General features: G+C 39.8%; 1 protein-coding gene across 1 annotated transcript in view; it reads right to left on the bottom strand.

The window, feature by feature from the left end:
• Positions 1-16,581, bottom strand: part of DYNC2H1 (dynein cytoplasmic 2 heavy chain 1) — a 380,708-nt gene extending 364,127 nt beyond the window's left edge. The window contains 3 exon segments of the mRNA XM_043996879.1: positions 659-794; positions 2,683-2,853; positions 16,257-16,581. Coding sequence (XP_043852814.1) covers positions 659-794; positions 2,683-2,853; positions 16,257-16,451 — 502 coding nt within the window. The 5' untranslated portion in view covers positions 16,452-16,581.
• Positions 16,582-22,778: the final 6,197 nt, after the last annotated feature.

Raw genomic sequence — 22,778 nt, 5'->3', positions numbered from 1 at the left:
TTTAAATTAGCATTCAAATGAATTTCAAATTAACAGTATAAATTTATTCAAAATAGCTATAGGTAATCATAAGGAAACTTAATTTTAAATTGTCTCCAGAACCTAATCACTCTTTGCTAGTAAATTAGGTGCATTCTTTCTTTTAGGCCTATCAAGTTTCAAAAAGCTTCTACCTTATTACCAAGAGTGACTTAAGCAAGGGGGAGAATGGCACCCATTAATTTCAATAATGATTTTTAAATTAAGCACCTAAAACTTAAGGCATTTCTTCTTTCAGAAAAGAGTTATAGACCAAAAATTAGACACATTAAATTGGAACATTAGTTGCTCATATGAACAGCAATTATCTCTAATATAACTGGAGGTGAAATAGTTTAATTAAAATGCATTTTAAGACAAAGGTTTTTGACTTACAGCCCTATAAAATTCATTTGACATTTCAATTTTCATGAATTATATACACATAGATATTGAAAAATAAATTCATATTTTATTCCAAACCCACGCAGAGATACTTTAAATACAGTGTAAAAATTTAACAATACAGAGCTTGAAATCAGTGAGGCTTCATCACCTAAAAAGAGTTCTACAAAGAAAGATAAGAGTGGATTAATGAGAAGATCATTGAGATATGCCTAAATTAAGCTTCAATATATACCTCGTATATCATCTTCCTTGAATTTCATTTTAGATAAATTAGTATCCGATCTTCTAAGCACAATACCCAAACCAGCTTCTAACTCACTCAAAAGATTCTGAAGTTTGGGATCAAAGTTTTTGCTCCATTCTTGATCCTAAATAAAAGCAAATAATAAGACTTACTAGATATGTTGCTGTTAAAACATCACACTCTCTTACCAAGAAAAAATATATTTAGTTTTTCCTAGTTGTATATTGTTGTTGTTTTAATTTTTTAATTTTCAATTAACAAACCTTTAATTGTCTCTCTGTCCAAAATTCCTCCCCCCATTAGAAAAAAGAAAGACAAGAAAGAACCACATAACAAGTATGTGTAACCAAGCAAAACAAATTTCCACACTTTCCATATCCAAAAATATATGTCTACATCTCAAGTCCATTCTAGGGGTGCTTAAAAAGGACTTGTTGACACCTCCCCTTTCTCAAGAGTGAAGTCTATGAAGACTATGGCAACAAATACAGTCCCTGCATCACTTGGCATTACTTAAATGTTTTTGTAATAAAGAAAGAGTCAGGGGTGTGGGATAGGTGGGGTTAGGAGCAAATGACTGGAGTATAATAATCAAAGGTAAGAATAAAATTTTTAAATAATTTTTAAAAGATCATTAAATTGGGGCAGCTAGGTGGCACAGTGGATAGAGCACCGGCCCTGGAGTCAGGAGGACCTGAGTTTAAATCTGGCCTCAGACACTTAACCCTTACTAGCTGTGTGACCCTGAGCAAGAGTCACTTAACCCCAACTGCCTCACCAAAAAAAAAAAAAAAATCATTAAATTAATTTGAACAAAGGATCATGTATTTAATGCTGGAAGGGGCCTCAGGGGCCATCAAGCCTAAACCCCTCATTTTATAGATAAGAAAATTGAGGCACAGAGGGGCTAAGTGATTTGCCCATGATTACACAATTAGTAAGTGTCTAAAGTGGGCTCTGAACCCAATCATCTTGTGGCCCATGCCCTATCCACTATACCATACAATGTCAATAAATTACAATTTTGAAATTTTCCTCAGACATTTACTATGTGACTATGAGAAAATTCTCTTGAACTCATAGTATCTTACTTTCCTCATCTGCAAAATAGGAATGATAATAATATATAACTACCTACCTCAAAAGAGAATTAAAAGAAAAGTGCCTTGAAAACCTTAAATTACTCTATAAATGTAGGTTCTTAGATATGTATATATATGTATATATTTATATGTATGCATACATAAACACATATATTGTATACGTGTATATATATGTGCATTGCAAAGCCATCAACACCTATATGTTTATGTGTTCATACATGCATGTGTGTTATATATACCTGTGGTTTCCATTTGGATATCTATGACTACATATACACATACATATATATGTATATATACACATATACATACATATATATACACATACACATACATATCCCAGAATACTCCTACTAAAAGGACATTCTCATCCATGATTCAGCCTTTTAAATAATATCTACTATATAGAGAGAAATTTTCATCTGAGCTTTCCCCCATGTTTTTATTTGGCAATGTAAACTTTAACTTAAAAATTAACTATTTACTAGCTGTGTGACCCTGGGCAAGTCACTTAACCCTCACTGCCTCACAAAAAAAAAAAATTAACAATGATAGAGGTGAAAATTCTTATATGAAAACTGAAATAATAGCTATTAACAATGATCAAAATACTTAAATGTTCCTCTAAATGTTTATTTCTCAAATTATCCAGCTAATAATGGAAACTATATAAAGAAGAGGGCCCATACGCATAATTTTATGTTTTAGGGAATTCAGGCTATAGTTTCAAGAGTTACCTAGAGGACTCAAAGTAAGTGCTTTGCTCTGGGTCACAGAGCATGTATGTGTCAGAAGCAAGACCTGAACCCAGGTTTTCCTGGCTTCATTACCACCACTCTATCTGCCATGTCAACTGCCTCTCAATGGAGAAAAATGGTAATCATATAACCGTTAAAGTGAATTACTTACCTTTAGCAACATTGGTGCAAATACCTGCCGTACTGCTTGATAAAGCGAATTAATAGGTGAATCTAACATAGATGATATAAGAATATTATTATGTATATTATCTTCTGTGATAACTTCAGGTCGAAGTTTAAAAAACACCAACACTTTGTCTTTTGTGTCTCCAACATCAATCTAAAGGAATCAGAGAGAAGAGTTTAAATATTATTTTCATAGCTATTACACTCTGAAACACAGTTTCTAAAATCTACGTAATCATTATATCCCTTGGAGAAAAGTAAGTATTATGTTTAAACTAAATAAAATTTAAGAGTCAATCTATTTTTGCTCCTAACAAATCTGTTTGTGAAATTTAACCCTTTTTTAAAATATAACTACATATGACCTATAATTTCATCTATGTATGGAATTCTTGGTATGGAACCTCCCTCTAACAAAGCAGATGAGTAAATCTTCTCTAATTTTCACCAACAACATTGGAAAGTTCCCAGGAATTATAGATTCTACAGCTAGAGCTAGAAGAGGCCTCTTAGACCACTGAGGCCAGCTCCTTTGTTTTAGTGAAAGATAAAGGCCCAGGGAGATAATGAGATTGACCCAAAGTCACACAATTATTGAGCATTAAGAATCAGGACTCTGAATTGAGAGTCAGTAATCTTTTCCCTGGTTACTGTAATGATTGGAATGATGCCACCTACTGGAGACTTGCTGTGGGAAAGCTCCGCCATGAGGAAAATGCCTCAGAGGGCAAGGCCATGTGGCTTTTCCTTGGCGTCAGGAAATAATGTTTGCTCATGGGTGCTGTCTATCAAGGCTACCAGCCAATCAACTTGAGGAGCCTCCTATTTTCTGGGAGGAGACAGGAAAGAGGAAAGAGGGCCTGCGCAGAGAGCTCTATCTCTTTTGGGTTCCTGACTTGATGGTGGTGGTGGCGGCAAAGGACTTCACAGGAAATTTGAGGAAAGATAGGAATGCCAGGCTGTTAGAATTCTGTTCTCAATCTTTTTCTTTCTATTTTCCAATAAACCCTTAAAAACCTAAACTCGTTTTATTAGTGATTTTAGTCAGTTTTCCCCAAAACTGGGGGAACAGATTAGAATCCACATTTAGAATCTAAAATTACACATTACACAGCTAGCATCTATATGCCATGCTCTCTCTCCATCCCAGTATATGCTAGATATTGTGGAAATATTTTTACTGACTAGGGCTAAATTGGGGGGCCTAAAGCTGACTGGAGGACTAATCTGGGGACTGTTGTCTATTTGGCTATCTGACTGCTATTAATTTAATATGGGCCGTTTATGAAGTTCCACCACACTGCTCCACTCCCAAATTGATAAGCAAAATATTAAGAAGCCTCTTAACTAAATAATTAAAGCAGAGTTTATTTATGAGATACTATTTAAAATTAAGTATACAGGGAAATAAAATGTACAACCTGACTGGCTTCCTGTGGTCTCTTTCCACTGCATCTCTTTCCCACCTGCTGAGATTCGAACTTCTTAAATACAATAAGGGCCTTATCCGCCTCCTGCCTCAGGGCACGCTACACTTTCCCTGCTCAGCTACTTTCTTCTAACTCCTCTTAATCTTCACTTTCTCCAACCTGTACCCTGTGCTGACCGCTTCTGTGCTCTCCGCTGCCCCTGTTCTGTCTGTCTGCTCCGTCCTCTGCCGCCTTTGTCACCCCTCTAATCTTGTCCGCCTCTCTTAATCTTGTCCGCCGGCCTTTCCTCCTTGCTCCTAGTCCTGCGTTACTGTTCGTCTCGTCCCCCCTGACAGAACCCTTCTAATATAACTCCCAGGTCTATATATACCTTTTCTTCTCTCCACTCAAATCTCGGGGCTTCCTATGCCCCCACAGACCAAGCTAATCTGCCAGTCAGAGCTGCGGCTGGTGGGGGGGGGGGTGTCTCAGCTTCACGTGTCTCAGCACAGGCTATCCGGGATCTTTCGGATAGCTCCACTCAGGTCGGAGGGAGCTGGGGGCTTTTTTATTCCCCCAGCTATATAGCCCATAGGGCTTTTTGACTCAGCTGAAGCAGAGGGGGAGGGGAAGAGACACTGAAGGCCTAAGGCTTTCTAATCTTGGCCTAAAGGTAGGGTCCCCAAATCAAAATAAATTTCCACAATATTATGAAACCAGAATAAATGCTATGCATGTTCTCTACCCATCAGTCGGCTGCATAACTGTGAAAACGTAGTCTAGTCTAGAAAATCACCTGCTAAAATCCTATCCCCTTCTCAGATTTTCATCAAGGATATCTTCAGTTTAGACACATAGACTGTTCTCAGATACTTCACAGATATAAGAAATCAGGCACAGGTCACAAGTGCTAATGTCCTCTTAGTTGCTTTTTTATGTCTGTGGCCTTTTTCTTTCTTTTGGGATCTTTCCTTTGAAACTTATTCCTTAATGCTTTTAAATTTTTGTCATCTCCAACAGATTTTGTTTTCTGGATATATTTACTCATATCCAGGCTCTCCTCCAAACTTCATCTTCTAAAGCAAAGCTTCTTAAACTGTGGGACACAACCCTATATGGAGTCACATAACAGGATGTGGGGGGTTGTGAAAAATTTGTCAACACTAAAAGGTTAAGCCTTGTTATATACCTATGTACCTGGGGTCACATAAAAATTTACAGAGAGAAAAGGGGTCATGAATGGAAAAAGTTTAAGAAATCCTGTTCTAAAGTATTTTATCATATACTTAAGAAGTGGGGCCCACATGTGGTGTACCAATCAATCATTTTTTACAGACCTATTAAGTGCTAAGCACTGGTGTTGGGGATACAAAGACAAAGATGAGACAGTCCTTGCTCTAAAGAAGCATTAATTTATAATTTAACATTCTATATACATATAAGTATATGCAAAATCAATTCAAGATAGACATCAGATAATCCTGGATAAGAAGGCACTAGTAGTCTACGAGTCCAGGAAAGAGCCTCTGCAGAAGGGAGTGGTACTTGATTTGAGTCTTGAATGAAGCCAAGGATTCCAAAAGATCAAAATGAAGGAGTAGCATGGGGGACAGAGGACGATCAAGCAGGAAGGAAACAAGCATTGATTAAGAACCTATTTTGTGGGGGGCTGCTAGGTGGCGCAGTGGATAAAGCACCGGCCCTGGATTCAGGAGTTCCTGAGTTCAAATCCAGCCTCAGACACTTGACAGCTGTGTGACCCTGGGTAAGTCACTTAACCCTCATTGCCTCAAAAAAAAAAAAAAGAAAAGAAAAGAACCTATTTTGTACCAAGCACTGTGTACTTTACAAATATTTCCTCATTTTGTCTTCACATCAACCCTGGGAGGTAGGTGTTATTATTATCCCCACTTTATAAGAGAGGAAACTGAGGCAAACATAGGGTAAGTAACTCCCAGGATCATGGCTAACGTGTCTGAGGCCACATTTATATTAAGGTTTTCCTGAGTCCAGTTCTCTAACTACTGTTTCATCTAACTACTCCCTCTAGGCCAGCAGTATCAAATGCAGCAGAGAGATCTAGAAAGATGAAGATGGAGAAAATGCCAAGAGATTAGCAATTACTTCATTGGCAGTTTTGGAAAGAGGCATTTCAGTTGGGTGATAAGGTCAGAAGTCAGAATACAATGGGTCAAGAAAAGAGACAAGTGGGGAAACCAAAGGTGATTTTTTTTTTCCAAAGAGTTTAAGGAAAAAGAAAAAAGACATAGGACAAGAACTGTCAGAGATGTTCAAACCCAAAGTATTTTTAAGGCTAGGGAAAACAGGTATATTTGTAGGCAACAGGGAAAGAATCAGCAGACTAGGAGAAATTTTAAATGAAAGAGAAAAAGAATGAGAATAGAGATAATACACTAAAAAAGAGGAGAGGAAAGTATACCTCCCTCCTCAAGAAGGACTTAAGTATAAAGATGGAAACAGTGAAAGATGACATTAAGGGGTCATGATGTGGAGTGTTGAAGATGGAGGTCACAAATGGCTTTACATTTATTTCACAGTGAGTATAAGGCAAAGTCTTCATCTAAAAGGGATGAAAGGGGGAGCCCTTGGGAAGGCTAAAGAGAAAAAAAAATGGAACAGTCAGTGTGATGAGTGTGATAGCAAATAAATTAGAAAGGAATTTTGAAAAATACTCTGTGCAGTGAGGGTCCAGTTGAGATTAAATGATATGAATCTGTGAGGGACCTAGTCAGCCCTCTTTCATGACTTCCTCCAACTTCATTCAACAATTCATTAGTAGGAGTGGAAGATGGATGGTAGGAATGATCAAAGGGCAGGGGTTCACAAAGCATAATCTTGGCCAAGGGAACAAATAAAAAGGAACAAGGACTAAGGAACAAGGGATTCCAGTCAATCAGTCAGTCAAGAAACATTTTATTAAGCACCTACTATGTACCAGACACAAATGTGCCAGGGACAGCTAGGTGGCACAGTAGATAGAACACCAGACCCAGAGTCAGGAAGACCTGAATTCAAGTTCAGCCTCAGACACTTTGTAGCTATGTGACCCTGGGCAAGTTATTAACCATGTCAATGCCTCGCTCAATTTCTTTTCTCTCTTTTCATTCCCTTTACATTGTCAGTCATAAGTATCTGTAATGTTATTGCTTCATTAAGGAAACGACTGATTGTTTCTTAACGAAGCACAGGGGGAATGTGAAAAAATAATGGGATTCGGCAGATGCCCTGAGGCCCCACATGAAGACTGATTTGGAATTGATTGAATTGGGTGAAACTGACTGAGAACCTACTTAAGGTTGATTAAATCAAGACCACACCTGGCCAGCCCTGAGTGGGGTGTTGTTCTCAGAGGTCGTGGACTACATCATCAACAGGAGACCACCCTCAACCAATCAGCTTGAAGGATGGCCCCTTCTGGGGAAGGAGACAAGAAGTAGGAAGGGAGGCTGGCTCCCTAACTCTGGCCTCTTTCCTTCTGGAACCTCAGCTTGGTGGCTGAGGGAAGGAGAAGGAGTCTATTCTGAACCCTAGGGTAGATAGGCTTTGGCTATCTTTCTGAACTCCACATGTTCTATCTTTAATGACTTCTAATATACTTTAATAAATGCTGGGGCAGCTAGGTGGTGCAGTGGATAGAGCACCGGCCCTGGAGTCAGGAGGACCTGAGTTCAAATCCGGCCTCAGACACCTAACACTTACTAGCTGTGTGACCCGGGGCAAGTCACTTAACCCCAATTGCCTCACCAAAAACAAAAAACAAAAACAAATAATAAATAAATAAATAAATGCTTAAGGCCCAAATGCTATTGCTGAAGTTTCTAATTTATAAGTAAATCCTAGTTAGTTTCCCCCACACACTGGGGGGGAGGGGGAGCAGGTAAATACACACACATTAGATTTTACTTGTCCCATGAGAAAGAAGGAGAATGTCCTGGGGATAGGAAGATGGCAACCACCAGAAGTTACTGGATGGTGGTAAGAGGGAAAATGTGGAGTAGCAATGGGAAGCAAGTATTCCAATTCCCTCTTTGGGACCAGTGAATAGAGGGTATGAGAGAAGGTATAACCAGCACTGGAAAGGATGGGTCCTGGGATGCAGTGTCATAGAGTAGCCAGGTCTTAGTGCCAGAAATGGTAAAAGCAATAGAAGAAAAGGTCTAAAAAGAAGGAAAAGTTTGCTAATTACAGAAGAGGAATTCCAGAGGGCCCATCAAAAGGGATTAGCTGATTTGGAAAGGGATATTAGGGGATGAAGAGAGGAGACAAAAGGGACAGAAAGGAATACAAGAACAGCCAGCAGTGTTGGATAGTGAGATCTTTGACAGTGAAGGATTCAGTATCACAGGGACATACTAAAAAGAGGTAGGAATTTTCTACCCATCAGGGAAATCAGTCTAAGCAGAGTATAGGTGTACAGGTGAAGCTCTACAGATGAGCTCAAGTGAGCAGGATGTTAAAGGTCTAGACTCAGACCTTTGGAGTTCCACTTGTAGTTTGATGGTCACTTGAGTCTAAGAATCTCAAACAATGGCCTGACCTAATGAGTTCTGAAAAAGTCCCTGAAAGCCCTGCCCAAGTTCCCACAACCACCTGGCTGGTCTGGATATGGAGCTAATGTCTACTGATAAAAAACAGACCACCACAGAAATATCTGCAGAATTGCCTAATTTTATGTTTTACTCTTTTCTTTCTAGTAGCATCTGAAAATGATCTTATTCATTTGCTTCTCATGCTAGGTCCCCTATGTGTGAAAATAATGGGGTTTTGGGGACTCAGACCTCACACACACACACACACACACACACACACACACACACACACACACACACACACACACTCTGGCTAGTTTTGCAGGGCCAGCCCAGAGTCAGGAGAATTTCAAAGGAAATGTAAATCAACCTTCCTAACTAAAGGAAGTTAACTAACTTAAGACCACCTTCAAGTCATGTCAATCAATGTACTTGAATGCTACCAGCCAATTAGCTTGGAGTGGTGTGTAGGGACCGCCTCTCTTCAAGACCTGCAGGTAGCTCCCCTCTCACAGGCACAGGAACTTCCTCTCTTTTTGGCCTGAGACTTGGAGGTGGTGGCAGCGCCTTGTGCTAAGTACATAGGGCTACTGAACTTTCTGAACTCCACATGTTCTCTCTTTACTAATATTTAATATACTTTAATAAATGCTTAATGCCCTAAAACTGGTGCTAAAGCCTCTAATTTATAAGTAGCACTATATTAGGAACCCCAGCTAATTTTTCCTACACTTGGGACAGAAATAGGTGACCACATTTAGTTTTACTCATCACACCTGAAAGGTCATTTTCCTCATTTTGCAATGCTTCAGTCTCCTCTGAAACAATTTCAATTAAACTACAGTTCAAAACATGTCTCCTACATCACTGTAATATAATCTCTCTCCAACACAAAGGGGATTTTAACGGAACATAAAAGTGATCTGATCACAAGTAGCTTATGATTTTCACCAAATATAATGTCATTTCCACAGATTCCACTTCCAAAATGTCCTATAAAGGTATTTTATGCATCACACTTCAATCAAGGTGACACATGAATTAAACTAGATTCCTTTAAATTAGGCCTGTTTTAAGTAGGACAATTAATAGTTCTTTTTTCAGTATCCAAAAAATATGCAAGTCCAAAGGAAAAGTTTTTGTAGTTCAGTTCCCACAATCAATTTAGTTTCCTATTTCCCAAAAGGAAATTCTATGCCTTTGAAAGCTTTAAAACAAAGTGACAACTGGGAGGGGAACAAAAAACTCCTAATAATGACCACAATAACTTTTCTTACTATTTTTCTTGGTTTTAGCCATGACTTTTCACACACTGACAAAATTGGTGGTTTTGCCTTTCTTTGTATCCACACTGCTTAGCACAGTAGATGGCATATAATAAACACTAATAAATTATTATTTTTCTGATTAATTGGTACCACATTTTTAGAAGGAAAAAATTTATAATTCTGAATCCTGTCTCTGGAATAAATATCTGATACCAGCCATAGCTATTCTTTTGTTGTTGTTGTTGTTGTTGTTGTTGTTGTTGTTGAGGCAATTGGAATTAAGTGACTTGCCCAGAGTCACACAGCTAGTAATTGTCTGAGGTCGAATTTGAACTCAGGTCCATCCACTGTGACACCTAGCTGCTCCGGTATCCATATTTTAAAACTGAAACTACAATATTTACTTTAAAAGATATGTTTAACTGTCTAATTATGGAATTCAATGGTTTTATCTCAGTTCGCACCCTACCATACCTGTAATTCTACCACATGTCCCTAGTTCACAAGAGGTTACCTTCCTCTCAGTCATTCAGCTTCGTAACCTTAGAGTCTGCTCTTTCTCTTAAGCCCCCAAATTCAAGAAATTGCCAATTTTTTTCTGCTTCTACTTCTACCACATTTCTCATACATATTCCATTCTTTCCACACACACAGAGCTACCACCCTACAATCAGGTCTGCATCACCTAAACTACTCTAGTGATCTCCTAATTTATCCCGGTTTCCAGTCTGTCTCCTCTCCAATACAAGTTCCACAGGGCCTTCAAAATTATCTAGCCCAGACCTGACAATGTCACTCTTGTGTCCAAGTGCTTCAATTTCTAGAAAATTCTTCAAAGGATCATAAAAAGAGATGTCTAGCAAATATCTGAAAGGGAAATGTTGATTACAAAGAATCTGTATGGGTTCACCATTCATTCCAATTCATGCCAAATGAACCTCAATTCCTTTCTTGACAGGATAACTAACTAGTAGTTGAGGGGAATGCTGTGGATATCATTGTTAGCAAAGCTGTCAATAAAGTATTTCATATTATTCTTGTGGAGAAGATGGAAGGATCTAGATTGGACAATAATACCATCAGATGGATTCTGAACTGGTTGGAGGGCCAGACTCAAAAAGTAGCTGTCAGTATGGCAGGTTTCTGGCATAGTACCCCACAGATCTGTGCTCAACCCTATTTAACATTTATCACTGACCTAGAAAAAAGCATAGACAGTAGGCTCATCAAATGTGGAGATGACACAAAACTGAAAGGGACTGCTAACACATGGGATGACAATCAGAATCCAAAAACATATGGATAGACTAGTACACTGGGTAGAACATAAAATGAAATTAAGGAAAAATATAAAATCTTGCACATAGGCCCAAAAAAATCAATTCCACAACTGAAACATGGAAGAGGCATGGATAAACAGCAATGCTTCTGAAAAGGATCTGGGGTTTTCAATAGACTACAAGCACAGAAAGGGTCAGTAGTATGATGGAGAAACCAAAATGCTAATGCAATCTTAGGCTGCATAAGGAAGGTCACAGAATGCAGGAACAGTGCCTCCCACTGTACTCTGCCCTTTTATCAGACCTCATGTGATACTGTGCTCAGTACTGTGAACCACAGTTAGAAGGGCATTAAGAAGTTGGAGAATGTCCAGAGAAGGGTAACTAGGATGGTGAACAGCCTTGAATCCATGGCATAAGAAGATCAGTACAAAGAACTTGGCATGTTCAGCTTGGACAAAAAGGACTCAGCGACATGCTGTTTTCATGTTAATTTGAAAGTGCGCCAAGAGGAAGGAGGCTTAGACCAGTTCTGTTTAGCCCAAAGGGCTAAGCAAAACCAGGAGCAATGAGAAGTGGCAAAGAGGCTGATTCTTTATATCAGGAAAAACTTGCTAACAATTTGAGCTATTCAAAAGTGGACTGGACTCCCTCTGTTGGAGGCCTTCCAGCACAGGCTGGACAACCACTTATTGGACATGGATAGTGCATATTCTTTTGTGTAAGGGTTAGACTGGATAGCTTCTGGGATCCTTTCCAACTCTCAACTTCTGTGATTCTCAAGATCTTTCGATGGCTCCCTAGCCAGCCCAGTGGAGACCTTTCACAATCTGGCTCCCATGCAGCTTCACACAACTAGCCTTCACAAATGCTACACTACGGACAAAATGGATCACCAGATCTTCTCAGAATTCAACACTCCATCTCCCATGTCCATATGTTCATATAAGCTAGTTCCCAAGCCCAAAATGCACCCCCTCTCCACCTCTCAGCAGCCTTGTCTTCCTTCGAGGCTCAGGTTAAGGTACTACCCTCATTGTGAAGTCTTCCAACAGTTGTTAGTGATATCTCCCTTCTCGATTCTCCTTGTATTGTGATTATTTATGTACACATTGTGACCTTCCAGTCAACTGTCAGCTCCTTGAGGACAGGAACTATTTTGTTTTTATGGTTCTGTTTCCAGCACCTACAATGATGCCTTGCACAAAATAGACATTTAATAAATGGTGGTTGAATTGCACTCCTTTCACTCATTTTTTTTTTTTGCGGGGCAATGGGGGTTAAGTGACTTGCCCAAGGTCAAACAGCTAGTAAGTGTCAAGTGTCTGAGGCTGGATTTGAACTCAGGAACTCCTGAATTCAGGTCCGGTGCTTTATCCACTGCGCCACCTAGCTGCCCCTCCTTTCACTCATTTTAAGAAAAAAATAACCAAGAATACTTTTTCCTCATATAACTTCTTGGGCATACTTTAGCCTTCTGTTTTGAAACAGCAGCCACAGCTAGCCACCAGGCCTTTTTTTTTTCTTTTAATAACATCAAAGTAATGCGTTTCAGGATCACACTTTTGATTTGAAAGGGACCTTGAAAGTCATCAAGTTCAACCTGGCTTTACCCTAAGGAGAGGCAGGAAATAAGCTAAATTAAAGATTCAGTCACTAGCTGAACGACAGAAAAAGAAGGCATTAGCACATATGCTATATATGCTCCTAGTTCCACTACTATTACTGGAGAAGTTGGCTACTGATGAATTATGGTAAATGCCCTGCCAGCAGAAAAAGCCTACTGTGAGGGTTCTGAAGGATTTCCACCTCTTCCATAAAATGTAAAAATAACTAGCAATTGTTGTTCTTCTTTTCTTTCTTCCCAAAGGGGCTTAACCCTCCAAACTAAAATTTAAAAATAAATAAAATTCTAAATGCAAACAACTTCTGTCTTTCTACTTCTTTTTCTTACATGTTGTCATACACATCTTTACCCTCGCAATCTCATTGTGAAACTCTGCTTAAAGGTTTTGTTCAATCTAAGTGATGCTTTTCCGAATACTGATGCCTGCATAAATTTGTATAATTAACTATTCTTCAATAAAAGGGAACTGAAAAATGACAAAAATTAATAATAATGCTGTAGATGTAACAGACTATGGCATTTATTCAAATCATTCCTTGCCTAGTCCTCTCCAGCTGTTTTATAGTAGAAAATGGATTGAACTTCCAGTCAAAGAAACTGGGGTTCAAATCTCAGCTCCACAAGTTATTGGCTGTGAATCTCAATTTCTTCATCTATAAAATGGGAATAAAAAATACTGCCTTATCTCATAGAAATGTTGTATATAAAATGCTTTACTAACATTAAAAGAGATATAAACATATTATTATTAACCTAGGTTTCCTTCCTCCTCTGAAAAATGATTATAACACCTGCACTGGGCTGTAGTCAATCAATAAACATTTATTAAGCCCCTATTATTACTCTGTGTCAGGTGGCTAGGATACAAAGAAGGCCCCTGCACTCAAAGTTCATACATTGTAAAAGGGAGACAACATGCAAATAACTGTGCATAGACAAGATATATGCCATTTAAATGAAAGATAATCTCAACAGGAAAGCATTAACAATGAAGGAAGACCAGGAAATGCCTCCTGCCCACCAAAGGGCAACTAGGTGCTGCAGTGATAGAGCACTGGGCCTGGAGTCAGGAAGATCTGAGTTCAAATCCAGCCTCAGATACTTACTAGCTATGTAATACTCAATTTCCCTCAGTTTTCTCATTTGTAAAATTGAATATATATATATATATAAAATCAAATTTTTTCAATGTATCCAACATCCTATGTATCCCTTTCCCTTCTAGTAGAAAGTGGGATTTGAGCTGAGTCTTGAAAGAGGTCAGAAAAATTGGGTGGTGGAGCTGAGGAGACAGAGCATTCCAGACTCAGAGTGGGAAGACAGAGGGGCCTATGCCCGTTACAGCAAGAAGACCAGTATAGCTGGATCACAGAGGAAGAGAATAAAGTTTAAGAAAACTAGAATAGTAGGAAGGGGTCAGGTTGTAAAGGACTTTAAATACCACACAAAACACTTTATATTTGATTTTGGAGGGAGGAATGAAGTACTTTGTAAATCTTAAGGCCATATATAAATATAAGTTAGTATTTTACAGCAACTTAACAGGATAGAGTCCACAGCCTACAGTCAAGATGACCAGAATTCAAATTTTGCATCAGGCATCCACTAGCTAAAGGTGTGACCCTAAACAAATCCCTTAAACTTTCTGCCTCAGTTTCCTCATCTGTAAAATGGAAATAATAATACTTCCCAGGGTTGGTGTGAGGATAAAATCTGATAATATTCGTAAGGGGCTTTGCAGAATTTAAGGAGCTTTATAAATGCTAGTTATTGTTGAACTAAAAGAGGAGGGGGAAAATAAGTAAAAGCAGTATTTTTTTAAAAGCATTTTGAAGAATGGCATGGAATAAGATGCAACTTGTTCTCATGAATTTAGGCCAGTCTTGGAGTCATATGTCCTACATCCAAGTCCAGTCTTTGAGTGTTATCACCGGAGGGTCAGATAACTTCTTAGTAGCAGTTAAAATTGTACATTACAATGCAGACTTGCAGCCCAATCCTGTAATCCCTGTTACTGGGAGAAGCAAAGGCTGATGTGCAGCAAGAGTTCTACATTGTAATAGGACTAAAGCTAATCGAGTGGGTGTCCACACTAAGTCTGGCACCAAAGCCCCAAGAAACCACCACTGGCCACCAGGCTGCCTTAGGAGAAGCTCACAGACCCACATCAAAAACAGGGTTAGTTAAAGCTTTGTGTTGCTCTGACCATGAGTGGCCGCTGCATTTTCCACCCTTGCCAGGATGGGGAGACTCATTCTCAAAAAAAAATTTTTTTTAATTTTAAAATCCTTGTAAATTTCAGAGGAGTTGCCAATCTCCACTGTTGGAGGTAATTTCAACAAAGGTGTTCCAACTGGAAATGTGGAGGAGGGGCAGTTTGCACATGGAATCTTGTGGGTTGCGAACATGCTTAATAAATTCTGTAATGCCTTTAATACTTTACTAGGAAATCCTGGGGCAGCAAGGTAGCCCAGGCCAGATGGATAGCTCTAGGGTAGCTAAATGCCTCAGTAGATAGAGCACTAGACCTAGGAAGACCTATGTTCAAATCCGACTTCAGTCACTTACTGTCTGTGTGACCCTGGGCAAGTAACTTAACCTATGTTTGCCTTAATACACTAGGAGAAGGAAATGTAAAACCTCTCCAGTATTTTTGCCAAGAAAACCCCAAAGGTAGTATGATCCACGGGGTCACGAAGAGTAATTCTTAATCCGTAGCGAATGTGAGCTGAAACAAGTGTTTCAAATAAACAGTCCTGCCTGGTTACTAGCATTGCAAAGTCAGTAACTTAGGGGCAGCTAGGTGGCACAGTGGATAGAGCACCGGCCCTGGAGTCAGGAGTACCTGAGTTCAAATCCGGCCTCAGACACTTAATATTACTAGCTGTGTGACCCTGGGCAAGTCACTTAACCCCAAATGCCTCACTAAAAACAAAAAAAACAAAATCAGTAACTTATCCAGGATTTCCTACACCTAGAACAATTCTCAAGCGCTGCTGGAACCCGTCCAGACAAAACTCTAAACATTTTCATTAAGGAGCATCTCAACCCAAACACTTAAAAACCTCTGTGACTTCATCTCTGTGGGTTTTTCCTCTAATCAGACCCATGCCCAACCCCAGGGGGTGAAAGCGTCCAATTCCACACATCAAGTAGCCCCAGGAGGCAAGACGGCCTTAACTTTTACTCCGGAGGACAGAAGACCAAACCCCTTCCCTGCACATGTCTCCGGCCGGTCCCCCGTTAGATGCACATATATGCACAGCCCCCACCGCAGGAGCAGGGAAGAAAAGGTTGTTGCAGACGCTGCCCGGGGCTCCCGGACCTGGGGGTCCCCCAGGCCTCGGCGTACCGGGCTTTGAAGCATCCCAGGCGCGCACAGCGGCCGTAGGGGCCGGCCGGCCGGGAGAAGCCCGTGCGTACCGTGTTGGACAAGGAGATGCCCGTCTCCAGGCGCTGCGCCCGAAGCAGCAGCTGATTCCCGTCGTCCAGGAAGTTGTTGACCTCGGCGCAGCTGAGCAAGTGAGGCAGCTCGTAGGGCTCCGACAGCATCCCGAAGTAGTTCTGGACGATGGTGAAGATGAAACGCTTCCGAACGTCTGCCGCTAAGGTCGCCATGATCCCGGCGGGGAGGAAGGAAACGAAGGAAGGAAGGAGCGGCAAGTTCGGGGGGAAGTGTAGGGGATGGATCACAACTCAAGCTCAGGGGTGGGGGCCTGAGAGCTTCGCGGAGGCCTAGAGCCGTCGCTATGGCGACCGATCACCACGGCTGCGCAGAAAAAGCCCCTGGAGCGCGCACGTGAACGAGCGCCCGCCAAAGGAAGACGATCGACTACATCTGAGTTCCTCTGCAGAGCTCCGCAGCTATCGATCCTCAAAAATATTCCCACCTCCCCATCCTCGCCTGCATTCTAATCCCAACTGCCTTCAGTTAGGCAGTTTAGATTCTAGATCCCTAGGAGCTTCTTCACTGAAAGGCCTTGAAAGCAGAAACTGCGCATAGAAGATGCTCAGTTAATATTTATTAGAGAACCAGATTCCCCTTTCATCTTTTTGCACTACCAACTTTTAAAAATACATATATTAGGGGGGCAGCTAGGTGGCGCAGTGGATAAAGCACCGGCCTTGGATTCAGGAGTACCCGAGTTCAAATGCGGCCTCAGACACTTGACACTTAACTAGCTGTGGGACCCTGAGCAAATCACTTAACCCTCATTGCACTGCAAAAATTAAAAACAAAAAAACCAAAAAAAACCATATCGAGAGCAGCTAGGTGGCGCAGTGGATAAAGCACCGACCCTGGATTCAGGAGTACCTGAGTTCAAATCCGACCTCAGACACTTGACACTAGCTGTGTGACCCTGGGCAAGTCACTTAACCCCCATTGCCCCCCCCCACACACTCAAAAATACATATATTATTTTCTTGCTTTTTTCTTAACATCACCTAAATTTACCCCTGTATCCCTTTCCCCATTTCCAAAGAGTCATCCTTCATACCAAAGAATTTTTTTAAGAAAGGAAAAGAGGGGCAGCTAGGTGGCACAGTGGATAGAGCGCCGACCCTGGAGTCAGGAGTACCTGAGTTCAAATCCGACCTCAGACACTTAACACTTACTAGCTGTGTGACCCTAGGCAAGTCGCTTAACCCCAATTGCCTCACTAAAACAAAAAAGAAAAAAAGAAAGGGAAAGGAAGAAAAATTCAGCAAAACTGTTGGATACATTGAAAAAATTTTATTATATATATTCAATGTGAAATGTCTTCTTTTGGGAGGGGGGTGGGGCGGGAGGACTATACTTACTCTTAAATTCCCAGCATTCACTGTTTGACTGCTTGCCTTTGTTCTCCTTTCCACCCCTGTAGTCGTGTATATTGTTTCTTCCTTTTTTTTTTTTTTTTAGTGAGGCAATTGGGGTTAAGTGATTTGCCCGGGGTCACACAGCTAGTAAGTGTTAAGTGTCTGTGTCTGAGGTCGGATTTGAACTCAGGTACTCCTGACTCCAGTCTGAGGACTCCAGGGCCGGTGCTCTATCCACTGTGCCAACTAGCTGCCCCTGTGTATATTGTTTCTTGACTGTTTACTTCACTTTGCATCAGTTCGTGCAAATCCATACTTGTCTGTGTTCAGTTTATTCCTAGTTTGTTAGAGCCCAGTAATATTCCATTATATTCATGTAACCATGATTTGTGTAGCCACTCCCCAAAAATCATCCCCTACTTTGTTTCCCAGTCTTTGCTACCACAAAAAAAAAAGGAAAGAAAAGAAAGAAAAAAGAAAAATTCTTTACCAGCTTTTAACCTGAAGCTGAGGCCCTTCATTTCTCTAGATCTCGATTTCTTCATATTTGTATAGTCCAAGCAGTCTGTCTCATTTAAAATGAAAGAGTTGGGGGCAGCTAGGTGGCGCAGTAGATAAAGCATCGGCCCTGGATTCAGGAGTACCTGAGTTCAAAATCCGACCTCAGACACTCGACACTAGCTGTGTGACCTTGGGCAAGTCACTTAACCCCCATTGCCATGCAAAAATAAATTAATTAATTAAATTAAATTAAATTAAAGAGTTCAAAAAGATAATTTCCAAAGTCCTTTTGCTCCTTATATCCTTTAGTCAGTTCTGCACCACACATTGCCCCTCACACTGAACTTTGGTCCAGAATTTACAGTGTAATCAGACACAACCACCCCATGCCTTCTTCCCCAGCCTTAAACTCTCTCTCTCTCTCTCTCTCTCTCTCTCTCTCTCTCTCACATACACACACACACACACACACATACCCTATTTCTGGGACAAGAGCACCTATAAAATTATATAAGCATAGCCTAACGCTGAAACTAGAAATACCAGAATAGCTATATTAAATAAGTCAATAGGAGACATTTGAGAAAACTTCTAGATGTGATCCCTATTGTCCCTATGTTAACTTCTCTGCCTTAAAAAAATTTTTTTAATTAAAAAATAATAAACTGACCCATTTACCTTTCAAGGCTTACACATTATTCTCCATACCACACATTAAGGTCCAGCCTCTAAATCCTTAAAGATAATGATAACCAACTTGAACTCATTCCTCAATGAGTAACATTCTCACACAGTCATTCCCTCCCTGTCCCAGTGATCCTGAACCCCAAGATGCAATTGTGCAAATCTCACCTTGGCCCCCATCACCACTAACCACACCCTTATGCCCATTCCCCTCAACCTTACCCCACTAAAGTCCCTTCCTAAAGCTACTGACCTTTTCCACTGTGCTCTTTGAAATACTTGCTCCATAGGTAACAAACTAATTTTCATCCTAACTCATTTCCTCTCCCACTCCTAATCGTCTTTTTGCAATAACTGAGACTTGGCTCCCTCCTGATAACAAGCTTCCAGGACTCAATTTATTTTACTCATACCTTCTTATTCACTGGCCTTGGTGGGGAAGTTGGAATACTCATGCTCCCTATTGCCACTTCCAGGCCTCCCTCTACCACCATCATTCAGTAACTTCTCTTCCTTTAAAGTTCATACAATCCACATTTATCATACAATCAAGATTCTAGCGATTATTGTCTACTGACCTCCTGGATACTCCCTTTCTTTCCTCAATGAGGTCAGTGTTTGGTTCAGCCTCTCTTCCCCAACAACTGCCTTGATAAGAGGAAACTTCCAACACACATTGATACTCCCTCAACTTCTTTTGCTTCCTGGTTCCTCAATTTACTAATTTCCCAGGACTTTCTCCTCCACCTCACCTCAGCTAGACACAAAGATGGTCATGCCCCTGATCTTCCTATCTTCCACAAATATACTAATTTTATGTTGATAAACTCTGAAATGTTTTTATCTGATTACAATCTTGTCATTCCATGTCTCCCTGTGCCTTACAACCCCAAAACCTATTCTTCATTCACACTCTAATGTCCAATTCCCTCCATACTTGTTTTTTTTTTTAAATAGGCTATCATCCCTGCACTAACTATACTCTCTTCCCTTCTCCATCTTGACCCTTTGGTGAACCAATTCAACTCTAAATGATTTTCCTCTCTTGAATCCCTTATCCTCTTATTGTATCACTTATTGTGTGCTACTAAGCCTTAGTCTTGGATTATTTTTACCATTTGTTGCTTTAGCTCCTCCTCATATGTTACCGTATGAAGCTGAAGAAAATCACAAAACCATTTTAACTGGGTCCACTACAAGCAAAATTAAACCAAGAGAATCCAACCTCAGCTTTTTCCAATGTCCATTCTCTCGGCATTTCCCAAGGCAGTGTAGTACCTGGACTTCATGCGTGTCATCTGTCTTGTGATAGTTTAATACCTGTTCTTGCATGTATTTCCCCCATGAATGGCTGACATCTTGGCTGCTCAGGATCTGATAACTAAGAATATAGGCAATTAATGTCTCAAATGGTAAGTTCTCATAACTACTGTGTGTCAGGCACTGTGCTGAGTGCCATGGATACAAAGAAAGGCAAAAGATAGTTACTTCCCTCAAAGAATTCACAGTTAAATAGGGAAACAACTTACAATCAAGATAAATACAGGATAAATTAGAAATAATCAGAGAAGGAAGGCATTCGGATTAAGAAAGACTAAAAAAGCCTTCTTGCAGAAGGTAGGACTTCAGCTGAGAGTTGGGAGGTAGGACGTTTTGGCAGTTGAATAGAAGATAGATTGGAGTGGGTAGAGATAAGTCAGAAGACCAAACAGGAGTCCATTGTAACAGTCCAGGGATGAAGAGATGAACACCCATACTGAAGCAGGAGTGTCAGAGGAGAGAAGGAAACATAGGGAGGGTGAAAGGGAAGGGAGCAAACATTTATTAAGTGCCTACTATGTGCCAGGCATTGTGCTAAGTGCTTTACAAATATTTCATTGATCTCACCAACAACTCTGGATGGTAGGTGCTATTATGATTGTCATTTTATAGTTGAGAAAACTGAGGCAGAGGTTTAAGCAACGACTTTTTAATCTTTATTTCGGTTTTGAATATACTTAGTTCAAATCTGGTCTCAGTCACTGTGTGACCCTGGGCAAGTCACTTAACCTTCATTGCCTTCCAAAGAATAAAAAAAATTTTTTTAAATCACATAGATAATGATAGAGCTTCAACCAGCCATGGTCACATCTGAATCCAAGACTATCACCATGCCACACTGTCAAAAGGAACCCATTTTAGCTAATTTTATAACTGAAAAGAATTACTAAGTATATTCAAAACCGAAATAAAGATTAAAAAGTCGTTGCTACTTCAAAAAAGAGACACTACAAAGCCAAATCTCATATGCAAAAAGATTATAGATTTAAAGCTGGGAGGGATATTATAAATCATTAAGTTCCACCCCTTCGTTTTCCAAATAAGGAAGTTGGAGGGCAGAAAAGTTGTGACTTGCTGAAGGTCATAAATGGCAGTCAAGCTCCAAATTCAGCACTTTTTACTCCAGGAACAACGTTAATTTCATGATACCACACTGCGTCAGAATATGTTTAATAACAAGAACTATTTGGGGACATAAAACAAATTAATCTGTATTGAAACCTAGGACTATGCAGTTCTAACAATATTTGTATAATAAATTATATTAAACCCTATTAAAATGAACACTGAGTCCTAATATTTGTGTTCAGATGTAATTTTTTGTTTGGGTGTTGCTTCATTCTGTGAATGGAACTATAAATGCATTACATAAAGAATTTGTTATGATAATATTTATTACTGTATAAAAAGATATGATCTGTGTGCTTTTCTATATTCAATGTTGGACTTAAAATGTTTGAGTCCATAAATAGCACTAACAATGCAAAGTCCATAGTATAGGATTATAAGGAGTGTTAGAATAATACTATCCCTAAGTACAGTGATGGACTTTCAAAGGATAATTATCTGTCAGGCATTAGAAAGTCAAATGGGAACCCATCCAACATCTTAAGAGCCTCATTCAATTCTTGTCCAGTTGAGCACAAGTGGGATGTAAATTTCTGACCCAGAACTACCCTAAGAATTCTAGACTGAATATGGATCATTCCTTTCAAGAGCAGAAAGATCCAAAATTTAGACATTCAAGGAACACTTAAGAAAACTCAGGCCTGAAACTGACCCCCATGGAGGCATTTGAGTAGTATTCCTTTTCCTTCTGGTCTTCCTTCCTTCTGTTATCATAGAAGAAAACATGGCTTTTTAGATATAATAGCAGACCAGTCTTCCTGGGGAGGTAGCAAGGAGAGAAAACTCCTAGCCAATGCTAGCAAAAACCAATATTCTCTGGCCTGGCCTGTAACCTGGACAAGAATACCAGGAAGAAGAACAGAGTCTGATTCCAGGTAAACATCAAGTTAAGAAACAATACTACTTTCATTTTTTTTAAAAGGAGGAAAATGGGATCACAACCTGAAATCTACTATGGTGACATTCTTTTTCCAGGATCATTACTAACTCAAAAGAAATTATGTGAAAGTTCTTTTAAAACTGAAAAGAACTATACAAATGAAAGGTATTAGTTTTATTGAATGATTAAATTCAACAGAATATAGTTTAACAAAGATAAAAGTAAAAGCCTACTTTCAGGTTAAAAATAAACTTAATAAGTATAGGATGGGGGACACCTAGCTTTTGAAAAATACTTGGGGTGGGGCAGCTAGGTGGAACAGTGGATAGAGCACCGGCCCTGGATTCAGGAGGACCTGAGTTCAAATCCAGCCTCAGACACTTGACACTTACTAGCTGTGTGACCCTGGGCAAGTCACTTAACCCTCATTGCCCCCCACAAAAAAAATACTTGGGGATTTTAGTTGACCACAAGATCTATTTAAGCCAGCAGTGTGACACAAATACTAAAAAACAAAAACAAAAACAAACTAATCTTAGGCTATAATCATTGAAATGTAAGATGCTGACAATCTAATAAAATGAAGTCATACGGAGATCTCCTGACTTAAAAATCAGTTGCATAAGTATAGA

This window comes from Dromiciops gliroides, chromosome 3, assembly GCF_019393635.1.
Source record: "Dromiciops gliroides isolate mDroGli1 chromosome 3, mDroGli1.pri, whole genome shotgun sequence".
Taxonomy (NCBI): domain Eukaryota; kingdom Metazoa; phylum Chordata; class Mammalia; order Microbiotheria; family Microbiotheriidae; genus Dromiciops; species Dromiciops gliroides.
The sequence above is the reverse complement of the archived record's forward strand: the minus strand, read 5'-3'. Positions and strand labels throughout refer to the sequence as shown.